Source organism: Sciurus vulgaris (assembly GCF_902686455.1).
Source record: "Sciurus vulgaris genome assembly, chromosome: 12".
Classification (NCBI taxonomy): Eukaryota; Metazoa; Chordata; class Mammalia; order Rodentia; family Sciuridae; genus Sciurus; species Sciurus vulgaris.
In genome coordinates, this window is record NC_136473.1 from 25480280 (window position 1) to 25493425 (window position 13146).

At 35.9% G+C, this 13146-nt stretch overlaps 1 protein-coding gene across 9 annotated transcripts in view; it reads left to right on the forward strand.

Moving 5' to 3' along the window:
- Window positions 1-13146, forward strand: part of NEBL (nebulette) — a 127433-nt gene that overhangs the window by 51796 nt on the left and 62491 nt on the right. For 6 of the 9 annotated variants that reach the window (XM_079106313.1, XM_079106320.1, XM_079106314.1 and 3 more), the window contains 5 exons: window positions 83-196; window positions 1670-1774; window positions 5776-5880; window positions 7584-7691; window positions 11964-12074. In XM_079106313.1, the coding sequence (XP_078962439.1) occupies window positions 83-196; window positions 1670-1774; window positions 5776-5880; window positions 7584-7691; window positions 11964-12074 (543 nt within the window). The remainder of the gene's footprint in view (window positions 1-82; window positions 197-1669; window positions 1775-5775; window positions 5881-7583; window positions 7692-11963; window positions 12075-13146) is intronic. The other 3 variants (XM_079106317.1, XM_079106316.1, XM_079106319.1) reach the window with 3 other exon arrangements.

Below are 13146 nucleotides of genomic sequence, written 5' to 3' on the forward strand. Positions count from 1 at the left end.
TTTTTAATTTGATCTCTAAAATCAAGTATGTTGTTGTCCAATGCAAATGTGCTCATGTATCCTATTTTTTCCTTTGTGACAGGTTAAATATAAAGAAAAATTTGACAATGAAATGAAGGATAAGAAACATCATTACAACCCCCTTGAAAGTGCTTCTTTTAAGCAAAACCAGCTTGCTGCTATACTTGCAAGTGATGTATGTTATAATTCACAGAAAATTATTTCCAATATCTTTTGATTCTTGTTTTCTTAGAACTGGCTGTGTTCTAATTACTGGTTCTTAATCAGGATCATGTAATTTCTAAGTAGTGTACTTGAAAACACTGAAGCATATTTTCCTGCACCTTTTTTTGAGAAATTTTTACTATTAATGGTTACTGATTACTAATTAGTTAATAAGCAGTAATAGTATTGCAAATAAAATTATTAAATCTAATTAAGAGTAGAAATAGATTACAGAGTTTTGTAGAAAAGAATGTATATTATCAAAAATTAGTAGATTAGGACAATAATTAACTCACATAATTATGTCCATAACATTGAGTTTATTATAAAGCATTACCTGGTATGGACACTTACCATAAAGAAATTTTCAAAAATTAGACTGGCAATGCTTATAATTTCATGTATCTTATGTAAGGGGTATGAAATACCTCTTCATAAAATTTAATTGCATTTCATGTGTTAAAAAATCAAGATTAATTTTATAAGAAATAACATTTTAAATTTTTATGAGGAACAGGCAGAATATAAAACAAACATTGAAAAAAAAACTGGTCAGTTAGCTGTGGTTGAAATGTGTAGAGAACATTTTTAAAGTATGAGTGTGAAACATTATCAGATTGTTGCTTTGTTAGATCATAAAATCCTTCAACTCCTATCATTTCTTTAGGGTGTGGTTAATCTTACTTCCAGTGAGGTTCAGAAGGTATTGCTATTTTGTTCATTAAACAACTTTATCTTTAGCTGTCAAAACAGTTTTTTTTTTTTTTTTTTTTTTTTGGTCCTTTAGGATTACTGGGAATGTCAGAATGATTTTTCCTATTTTATTATTTTTTAAAAGTACGTACAAGCCAGGGAAAGAGAGATGAAATATACTTAAGGAACCTGGATCCTAGTGCTGAAAACTCCAGACTTAGAATCAGATAGCTGGATTTAAATCCTGTTCCTCCCACCAACTATTAGCCCTTTACTTTTCTGTGTCTCACTTTCCTCTTCTTTAAATGGGAATAGAGTATCTACCTACTAGGGAGTCATGGAGGTCAAATAGTCACATATATAAAGAATTTTGAGAAGTGTCTGACCCAAAAAAACAAAAACAAAACCCAAAACATGTCTGTATGGCAAAAGGATGAAAAACACAAGCAGCCTAAAGTTATCACAAAGCATAATTGAAATGCTGGCGCAATGTTAAAGAACAAAGTTGCTAGTCTCTTCAATTCTTGAAAGTAGAGTTTCTGTTATAATTACCGGATTCTTTTAACATCATCATTTTAATAAAACTTTTTACTCATTCAGTAGTGAATTAGCGCCATCTAGTGGCTATCTATAAATTCGTCTGTTAACCACTTAGCAGTACTACTTTTATGATGGGCAATAGTATGGGCAATAAATGCAAAAGCCTATTTTCTTCTCCTAGATGGGTATTTGTTCTATGTTATTTTCGTAGGTGAAGTACAAGAAAGACATGCAAAACATGCACGATCCAGTTTCAGATCTCCCAAATTTGTTGTTTTTAGAGCACGCTTTGAAAGCCAGCAAAATTCTCAGCGGAGTAAGTGGGTCCTGTAGCTCTGAGGCACTATGCCTGCTGCGCCCCTGAGCTCACCTGCTTCCTTAGGCGTGCCTTTGCGTCACTCCACCGCCAATACTGGCTCATTGAAAAGTAGCGATCTGCTTGCATCAATCCCACCAAAGCTGTTGCTTCAGGAAGGCGTTTCTCTGTTAGCTCTTAAGTTTCTCTTAAAACAGTTACTCTTCCAAGTGCGCAGGTGTTCTGTCTTCCTTCTTACTCTTTCTTCCTCTTTGTTAACACTGAAGCCACTTGAAGTTCAGATTCTCCTGGAGTCTCTTTCAGGGGTCTTTTCTCTGATGCGGGGCAGTCCAGAGTGTCTCCAGTATGCTTTCAATAACATAAAATACTGTCTTCATCTAAATTGTATAATCTTTGAGAATAAATCATAAAGGTATCTATATTCATTGCCATTGCCACTATACTTAAGTCTTATTATTTCCATATTCTGTCAAGGCAACTAGGAGGGCAGGGTGAGTGTTTTGGTCTGATGCAAATATCTGTATTCAACGCCCAGGTGGTCAGTCCCTGGGGTCTCACCCTCTTGGATGCTATGTGGGCTTCCCTGCTTCTCTTAACAGATCACCCTGGGTCACATGAGGTTCATACTTTTCCGGATGCCCCATGGTAACTGTGAACTCTAACTTGACCTCAAATTACTTCATGCCTACTTTAATACTCGCTCAATGATACATTAATACTAATGTATTAAATAGGCACAAATCAGATAAAGAAATATTTGTTGGCAAGACATGCCAAGAAGTGGGTAGTTGTTTCAGTAGATGTGCCCATAACCATTGACTTAAAACTAGTCAAAACTTGGTTCCGAAACATAAATCATAAGATTCAGCTTCAGCTCAACTTTACAAGTGTTTGTACTTGGCTTTGATAGATTGAAACTTCTGTTCTTTATTTTGTATGTCTCCTTCCTCCAAAGTCAACATCACGGTCATCCTTCTGAAAATATATAATGCATGTAACTAATTCATACCCAGAAGATTTGTTTTAAGTTGATTTTTCTTTTCTTTCTGTCTTTCCTTTAAATCCCTGGTCTTGGGGGGAAAGCAACATGTCATTCTTTTCTTTCTTTCTGTGAGCAAGAAAGGGAGGAAGAAGAATATTGACAGGCTCAGAAAGGCTGAGATCCTGTCACCCTGCATGTCAGCGCTCATTCCTGCTCCTTCGTGCATATTTCTCTATTCCTCGGAGGTCTCTGATTCCTTTCACGTTTTTCTTCTCGACTCATGGGCTTGCTTCTAAAATTGATGGCTTTCTGTGCTCTGAGCCCTCTGCTTTCTTTTTAGTCTGGCTTCCAGTTTTGATCATCACAGGGGTATTTGACCTGTGTTCTCCATTCATACTCAGGTAGAATTTGCCAGGGACATGGAGATTCATGTGTAAATAAGCCAAAAAGATATGGTGGTCACTTAAAATTTTGGTAGCTAGATGAATACATGCCACACGTAGGCAATATCTCTTTTCAATAAAGTTGACCATTAACGGAGGCCATGCACATTTTGTATTACAAAATAAAAATGACTTCGCCTTTTCTTTTTCAAAAAAAAAAAAAAATTGTTGATCATTATTTTATAACAGTAAAAAAAAGGTGAATATAAATTGCTTCTCTTATTTCTTCAATAGAGAAAAACTAGCAAAGTTATGTGATCTAGACATCATTGATAAAACTCAAAATCTCCAGGTGTTGCCTTTGCCTAGATAACAGATTATTCCCCCTCCCCACAGAAAAACTGTGACTGAACAGTTACTTCATGGGTGAGACAGTTTAACTTAAAAATCCCTTACTCTGAAATATTGGCTTATTAAAGTTGTACGATAACACATTGGCTCAAGTTTATTGTACATTAGAATAACCTTCTTTTCGCTTTTAATGTAAAGAGAATTAAAATTTTCTTGAGTTATAAAGGTGGTTTAACTTTATTGAAAGATCGAAAGAGATTAGTCATTAATGATATGTGAATTTTTGTCAGTTTGTTATAAATAGTTGTTTGGGGAACAATTTTTAACATCCCACATATGTGGATGAAATGAGCACCTTAGAAGTTGTACATGTTGATTAAATTTTTGAAAAAAGTTTTTTTCTGGAAGCTGAAGCATTCATAGTTTTCAGTTTCTTTTATAACTTTCTGTAAATTGAAAAAAAAATATATGTATAATATAATTGTGTTGCTCTGTATAACTTCCACTAGGAGGCAACAGAGACTATTGTATATGAAAGTACAAGCCCTTGTCTTGGAAATTCCTTTCGCAGATCTTATTTCAAATAGGTCTTGATTTTCTTTTATAAAATTAAAGTTTCTAAAATTCTTTGTAAATAATATAGATTATTGTGCTGGGAACACTATTTATCTAACCATTCTTTTCTTTTTAAAAATTTTTTTAGTTGATGATAGATCTTAATTTTATTCATTTATTTATATGCAGTGCTGATTCAAACTCAGTGCCTCACACATTTGAGGCAAGTGCTTTACCACTGAGCCATAACCCCGGCCCTATTGAACCATTCTTAGTATGTATCCATTATTTCAAGTATAATATCCTAGACTTTCTGAGTTCTGGATTTTAACTCAAAAATGGAATAAATTATAGCTTATTACATTCAAGCCATGCTTATTTTACAAATATGTATTATACAAAAACTTCTTTTTTAGTAAAATAAATTCTAATAAAATTATGTTGTTTCTAAGTATATCATTATTTTTTTCAAGGTTTTTGTATATTTTTAAGTTAATATGAAGCCAAAATTTAGAAGTTTTCTCTTCATTTGAGATGTACTAGGTGAATATTATCAGTACCTTCCTTCCATACTTTTCTCCTTCATCTCATGGTTAGAGTTTTGAACAACCTGTATCTTTGCTCCCTAATTGACAGGAAGCACTTGAGGCCCAGCTTTCTGTGGGAGACATTGCTTATGTCCCACATGGAGCAGCAGCCGACCTGTGGCAGGTGGTCACTTGGGGCCTTTCATTCTTCCATCCCTGGTACTGGACTTCCTTTCCATTCACCTTCCCATCCTTAGAGAATTTCCTAAGACCCAGTGGAAGCTTCTCCATGGTTGACTCTTTCCTACTGCTTCTTGCCCATTGCCATTTTGACTGAAATCCATTTCTGAAGAAGCAGCTATGTCTCTGTAGCTTTGAGTCTCTGAGAGCTACTGTTTGTAAATCTTTTCTAAATAGAGTGAAGTAACCAAGTGCCCAACCTCTAGTGATGGCAATCACGAAGCAATTTTTGTCTTACTACTATCTGTGGTATTTTGAGTCCCACAGCTGCCCAGTTTGGCATCCCTGTCCATTCTGGTTGCTTCCAAATTTACCTTTTCATCTAGATGTCTAAATAGTAGCCTTGATCCAATTTCTTCACCTTAAAAACTCAACCACCATGCTCAGATTTCCATTTCTCTTGTGGGTACCTCTAATATTTCCTGAGAATTAAGGAAAATTAGTCGGATTACTTTCTCAGCCTCTCATTTTCCTGGTGACCTCTGATCTTCTTCATGGCTGAACCTTTGTAGACAAAATTTTTCTTTTCATGCCTCCATCTTCCCTTCCCTCTGTTCTTTCTTCCTTTCTTTGGTTCTCTTCTAGTGAGCACTGTTAGACATGTTCCCATCCTGTAAGGGCAAAGCACATTGCCTGTATTTTGTCCACCTTGCCCATCTACACGGGTCCCCTTATAGCTTTGGTGTTGCTGCTCCTGTGTTGCGAGTGTCCTGCAGTTTGTCATTTACAGTTAACTGTCCTCAGAGCGTTTCCTGTGCCGTCCACACTGACCTCCTGGAGCTGGTGTCTCTCGCAGTCTGTTGACCTCAGGGTCAGAGCCCTCCTTTGGCTGCAGGTGGAGACCTGATAACAGCATTGCAGCTTGTGTGGCTCATGGCTTGTTTATTTGTTTGCATTCCTAAGTACGAATTGCTCTAGTGACTCTCTTTGATCCTAAACTTATTTTCACGTTCTGTATTTTAGCGAGAATATAAGAAGCTTTTTGAGGAAAACAAAGGAATGTACCATTTTGATGCGGATGCTGCAGAACACCTGCACCACAAAGGCAATGCCATCCTTCAGAGTCAGGTGGGTGCTTGTTGGGTACCCACCCTTCTGCTGGGACCATGTGACCATTGTGACACCCACGGCCATGTCCCTCAACTGAGACTGTGCAGGTGCTGAAAAAAGAGACCTTAACATAAATGATGCCTCCGGAAAAAAATCTCAAAAGAGACTATTTTGGGATGAGAGCTTGAACCATATTTTGATATAAAGACTTTTCATAAAATAGCAGTTACATGGATGGAATTGGAGAATATCATGCTAAGTGAAATAAGCCAATCCCAAACAACCAAAGGCCGAATGCTTTCTCTGATAAGTGGATGATGATATATAATGGGGGTGGGGGGCAGGAGGTGAGAGAAGAATGGAGAAACTTTAGATTATATAGAGGGAAATTAGAGGGAATGGGGTCATGAAAAATGGTGGAATGAGACAGACATCTTTACCCTATGTACATGTATGATTACATGAATGGTGTGAATCCACATCTTGCACAACCATAGAAATGAAATGATGTAACCCCAGTTGTGTACAATGAATCAAAATGCAGTCTGTAAAAATAAAAAAAATAATTTAAAAAATAGCAGTTACTTCACATATGTAAAAACTTCAAATATAGGAATTAATTAAACTATCATCTTAAATGATTTAAATTTTATAGCATACTGATTTGTCATTTTAGCTGCAAAATTAATTTTCCAGGTGCCAGGTTTATTATAATTTCTCAGTTCATTAGTGAATGTTATTGAGAAGGCAAAACTATGTGTTCTGAATTAGTGTTTCTTCCAGCTCTGAATCCTATGTATCCTCTGAGAAAACTTTTTAAAAAAATCTTCCTAGCATACTTTAAAGCCAGTGTCTATTTTTTTTTTTTTTTTTTTTTTTTTTGAGTTTGTGTATTTGTAGAACTTGCCATTTCCAGGGGTTTTGTTTTTGTTTTTGTTTTTGGTGGTGGTGCTGGGGATTGAACCCTGGGCCTTGTGCTTGTGAGGCAACTCTTCCAACTGAGCTATATCCCCAGCCCCAAGTATTTAAGATAAAGTTTTGTGGAACACAAATGTCATGATGATCTTATGTCTACCTTCATTTATTTAAAAAATTCACAAACTAACTCCCTTTAGTATTTAGAAATGCACATTTTTCTCTTTAAATTCTTATTTTTCTTTACTTTTTTTCCCCACAAAACTTCATCCTAATGTCACATGCTGTCATACTTTCTACACTTTTGTTGATCATTCTGTCATTCTCTGTGACCAAAATATCTACAGAAGTAGGCATGTTAAAATTTGTTTCATTTCCTGCTGTTGGAATGTTATAAGTATTGAAAAAATTCTTTTGGATTGACTTGTCATTAACATCATAATTATACAATTTAAGAAATAATTTCATAAGAATTTTAATGAAAATGCGTTTTTGAATAAAAAGTTTTTGTATTGCCCATTTATTTTCCTTACTCATACCGGGGAACCCAGTGATTTTCCTAAGCAGCAAGAATAACTTGATTTTGAAAAACAGGATGATGACTTTTAGGGACACTTACTTTTACTTTGCCTATATAAGGTCTTTTGAGGTGTGCATGTGTGTATGCACGTGCGTGTGTGCATGTGTCTGTGTGTTGTTGTTGGGGTTGCAACCCAGGGCCTCGTGCATGCTAAGCATGTGCTCTACCACTGAACTCTACTCCCAACCCTGATTTTTATATACTTTTTATATTTCTTTCAATGAAGGTTAAATACAAAGAAGAATATGAGAAAAATAAAGGAAAGTCAATGCTTGAATTTGTTGAGACGCCATCTTACCAAGTTTCAAAGGAAGCTCAAAAGATGCAAAGTGAGGTGGGTCACTGGGTTCGTCATCAATTATTTGATGTATAAGTGATGTTTTATCATTTGAAAGGAAGCAGCAGAGTGACTCAGAAAGTTCATTGAGTTTAGAGGGAAGAGCATAGCTCTGGGCTGATCCAGGTATCTGCTTTCTAGACTCAGTCTCCCTACTGGCAGGAGTGCTGTCTGGGTCATTGAGTTTGGCCCTTGGTCTCATCATTTGTTGAACATGGATATCAAGCCAGATGAGCTCCTAAAGTCCTTCTCAGCTCCTAAATTCTATGATTACATAAATAACACTTTCAGATTTATCAATATAAATCTATGAAGAGCACCTAAAAACTAAAAAGAAAATGAATAGCTAGAGGTTATATTTATTTGTTCTGCAATGCCAATAGAATCACATTTATTCTGGCTAGAAATATGCAAAGAACCTTTTGTACGTCAGTTCATGTAATCCTCAAAGTAATGACAATAGGAAGGCATTATCTCTAGTATTATAATATATCCACTGAAATGAATTATCTTAAATAAAATTACATATCCAATAAATGCTGATGTTTTATGGCCTGGTAAATATCAAATATGAGTCCATTTTTTCTATGAACTTACTAAATTGGTTTTATTTCCCAGTAAACACTGAGTTTGCTTTCTATTTAGTTTTTTCCTGGCCTAACATAATGCTAAGTCACATCCAAATGTTCCTGAAACTGGTTTTCCTCTGCCTTAGTGAGATTGCCTTTTTCCCCCCTTAATTTTTGGGGGATTAGGTGCACAATATTTCATCTGTAGCTGACATCCATATTCTATGGGTACAACTGGATTATTACTTCGGAGAGACAGAAATAATGGGCAGTAGTGCCAGCCAACTACAACTCATTGTTACATGTTAGTCGTGCTCAGTGGGCAGGTCTTTGCTCTGATAACAACATCAGAACAGAGAATCAATAATGTCTGGACAAAGGCCTCTCCTAGGAATTTTATAAGCATTGCTATTTGTCATGTTGTTTGCTACTTGTTTGAGATGTTATAATTCATCTTCTTGAGAAAAGGATACTCAGACATTGTGACTTTTTGAATAGTCAAAGTCGCCTGATTTCTTTAAGCAAAAAAGGAGAAAAGAACTACTTATATCTTCCATGTCTCATATCTTTTTAAGCCAAGAAGATAAAGAAATGTCAGGTAACTATTTTTGACAAAATGAGCTGAAATAACAGAACTGGCAAATTGGGTGAAAGTTCAGAAACCCTACAAAAACTTAACATTAATGAGACAGATTATGCTGGAATCACCTGGTTGTGGTGGCACACGTAATTCTAGCTACTTGGGAGATTGAGCAGGAGTATTGTAGATCTGAGACCAGTCTCAGCAACCTAATGAGACCCTCACTCAAAATAAAATAAAAAGTTGAGGGTGTGGTCCTGGGTTCAATCCTCAGTTCCACCATCAAAAAAGTATATATCTATCTATATCCATATACATATGTGTATGCATATATATGTATGCATGTATATTACGTAAGTTATGTGTGTGTATATATATTTATAAAAACGTGGAGATGTATACACGTGTGTGTGTGTGTGTGTATAAAATACACACATACATACATATACACATATATATACTGGAATCACTTTTCTGTATTTGACCATATATAAAGAATTTTACACGGCTTTATTGTCTTCCACTACAGCAGTACCTTTTACATGGGCTAGAAATAGCTTTTCAAGAGTTTTCCCCAGTTTATAGGAATAATACCCCTTTGTTACTGGCCCACAGCCCTGAGAACGGCTTTCACTTTGCAAAGTCATCATGACAGTCTCACTTAGTGGTAACCTATGACCACATGAAGTGGTTAAATACCCTTTCACTGAAAGACGTGGACATCAGAAATCACTTCACTTTACTTTTCTGGAAATAACAGCACGAGTTTGATGTCTTATTTTCCTTCTTGGCTGTCCATCTCCCTTCCCCTCTCCCCGTCTCTGCTCTTCAGCCACAAAAACTAGGTAGAGTACAAGAAGCAGGAGGGTGAGGAGGAGGAGGAGGAGGAAGAGATGGGTAGTAGGAGGAGGAGGACCCCCCTAAATCATTCTGATGTTCTGGTTTCTTAATAACTCCTTCTCTTCCTCTTCCCCTATCCCCCTCCTCCCCTTCCGCTTCCTATCTCCCCTCCCCTCTACCCCTCCCCCACTTCCTCCTCCTCCTGTTAACTTTCCTCTCACCAACAAATCCTGGACCTTCCAACTCCGGGTTGATCCATTCTGATGCCATGGTTCTGAATTAGGAATGACAGTAATTCATTGGGAATTGGGTTGGGAATTTTGGCTTCTCTTGTGTGTCACCCAATTTATTCTTTCCCTCCTGCCAAGTGAGACATATTTTCCCTTTAATTATAACCATTGACCATTAGAAATTTTCAGACTCCTTAATTAGGCCTCTACTCAGCAGGGCTTGATAAGAGCAAAATTTTCCAATAGAAAATATCCTTTGGACCAGATTTGTACTCTGAAAGCTAGAAAAAGAAAGTATCTAATAATCTTAGACCAAGTTTGATGTGACAATGACTTTAAATATAGGAGGAATGAGGTGGCCGTGAATACAGCCACCTGTCTTAGAGATGGTTTTTATTCCTCAGGTAGACTTGACTCGAGGTCTTTTGAGGAACCCCCTTATGGGTAAAGCTCTGTGCTTATGATTTCAGGAAAAGCCATCTGTGTTTTGCCATTGTCTTTTATTATACTTACCTCAATTTCTCCTAATGCCAGATATGGTTTAATCTGTGTGTTTTCTGAAGAAATCTGAAAATCCATCCTTGAATGTTCTGTCTTCTCTTTGACAAATATAACTCCTAGCAAAAAGCACGCTGAAGATTTTTGTCATATTTTATTTCAGGATAAAAATTGGCCAGTCCCAGGAATAATCAACTTTTCTTAATGACTTACTTTAGCAAAGTGATTTTTTTTTATTCAGAAGTGTTCTTTGAAGTGAAATATTTAATATAAATAAATAAACACACATACATATTCATATTTTCACTTTGCAGAGTCCTTTCAGCCTGGAAATGTCCTAGATACGTATTATCTCCATTCATTCCACATTAAAAGAGGACACTTTCTCATTATTGCTCTTTGGTGTCTCCCTAGTTCTTGAATTCAGAATGCTCTCAATGCATCTTCTTAATCAGATTTGTAGAACATCTGTCACTGCCTTTCCCTGTGACTGTAGATACAGTGTTCATTGAGTGACTGTATGTAGCAGAAATTCTAAGTGAGAGGGCAGTGAGCTTCTCTCATCCTCCCTCATGGTTTAGAGAGTTTATGTATATAATTTTCTCAGTTAATAAATTTATAATGAATCTGGAAATAGCTGCTCATTTAGCATGAATAACAATCTCTTGCAGAATTCATTTATGCTCATCAGTTCTATGATGCTCTTTGAATATAACATTTGGCTGATAAAATCTGGCCCTTGTTTAGTAAATATTTCATGTGGTTGGATATTTTTATGATTTAGGCAGTCTTTCTAGTCATAAAACTTAAGTTATGGATTTTGGATGCATAGCTCGAATTCTAGAATTTAGAGACTCATACCCAGTGGGTGCTGGAGCAGGCCTTCCGGGCAGTGCTGTGGATCTGGCCCTCCTCCATCCATGGTAGCATCTCCCTTTTGTTTCTTGTTGTGAACTCTTACCTGAAGGATTCAGGATAAGGTTGTCCTCACACTGTAACTTGGCCCATATCAAATTCTGTAAATGGTATGGAAATATTTTCAATGCCAAAACCATTAAACAAAAATATCACTCTTTCCCCAAGCCTCCTCCATTGCATTTTAGGAATATTCTTTCCTGAATTGACAAAAGACTGACAGGGGCAAGAAGGAGCCATGACCATTAAGGTTACTTTGGTTTGAGTGGGCTTCCATGCCACCAGATTTCCTTCCAGGGGATGGGGTCCCCGCTCCCTTTTGAGGGAATTAATCAGGGGATCCCATCAAAAAGTCAGTCTCACCGGTTCTTTTCCTACAAAGAGACGATGTTAATCACAGATGTTGAACAGCTTCGTTCAGGATGATTTGCCAGAGGAAGGTAAGATCCTTAATGGTGCTACTTATGTTTGGGGGAATTGTGGAATTTATAATGAAGCTGGAATTATTTCCCTGTTGATAAAAAGACTCAGAAGTAGTGGAATTATAAATGTTAATAATGTTACAAAACATTATTTTTGTTCTTTTCAACAGTCACTAGTATTTTCTGCATTTCAATTATGTGTTTTTATTTAACAGAAAGTTTACAGAGAGGATTTTGAGAAGGAGATCAAGGGAAGGTCCTCACTGGATTTGGACAAGACTCCTGAATTTTTACATGTAAAGTACATCACCAACCTTCTGAGGGAGGTACAGTCTTGCTATTTTTTATTAAATGTCATGAAAGAAAACTGAGGAAATAACCCAGGAGATATTTACCTGACAGTCTTCTGCTAATCTGGTGTCTGAGATGTTAGCACTTTGCTCTTTCCTTCACTTGGACCCTTACTAAGAAAGTCTTCCATTTTCATTTGAAAGAGGAAAGTATTAGTTAACACATTTTTTTTTTTTTTCATTTGAGGGAAGAAAGTGCCTAGATTTCCTGAAAAGACTTGAAAATATTCTGGTTTTGTGTTTTGATTATAACTCAGAAGCTCTCTATGTAGTGAGTTTTATATCTTTACAGTAGTTTTTGAAGAAATATATATTTTGAATACAGGTAGGCAAGTTTTTGATTCTTTAAAATTTAGTTATTATCAAAACATGTATTAAAACCACCTTTTCCCTGTAGCTTCCCTGCAGTGTTCTCATGATGTTTGATACCATAAAGGAGTTCCCACATGTGAAGATGTGGATAGGAGGCGCATTATTTATAAGTCTTTTGTCTTGTATGAAGGGGAAAATTGTAGAGTTAGCATATAGAACAGAACTCAGGTCCATTTTTCATTACATTCTCTGTAGGATTTCTCCCCAAACTTACAGATGCATTTTGGCTCAGAATTAATATTTAAATGTGTTGAACACTTAGGTTTTCAAATCTAACAAAAATATTGTGCTCATAGTTCATCCTTTAAATGTTTGCCTTTTTTAATGGCTGAAAACTTAGAGTTCTTCCAATTCTGTTAAATAGACTCTCCTTAAATGGAATATATATTAATGGAATAAATGTAATATAATTATAATATAATATTTATATAATATATTAATGGGATATATACTATATATATATGTACATATATATATTTAGGAAATGGAAAATGAAATGCCATTTCATTCTAAATTTTTGAATTGAAGAAATGATTCCTGAAAGAAATATTTTAAGCCAGTGAAATACACTGAATCATAATCACCTATACAGAGGCTTATCATTAAACTTTTAAAATTTGTTCTAATTAGTTATACATGACAGTAGAATGCATTTATGCATTTTGATAAATCATAC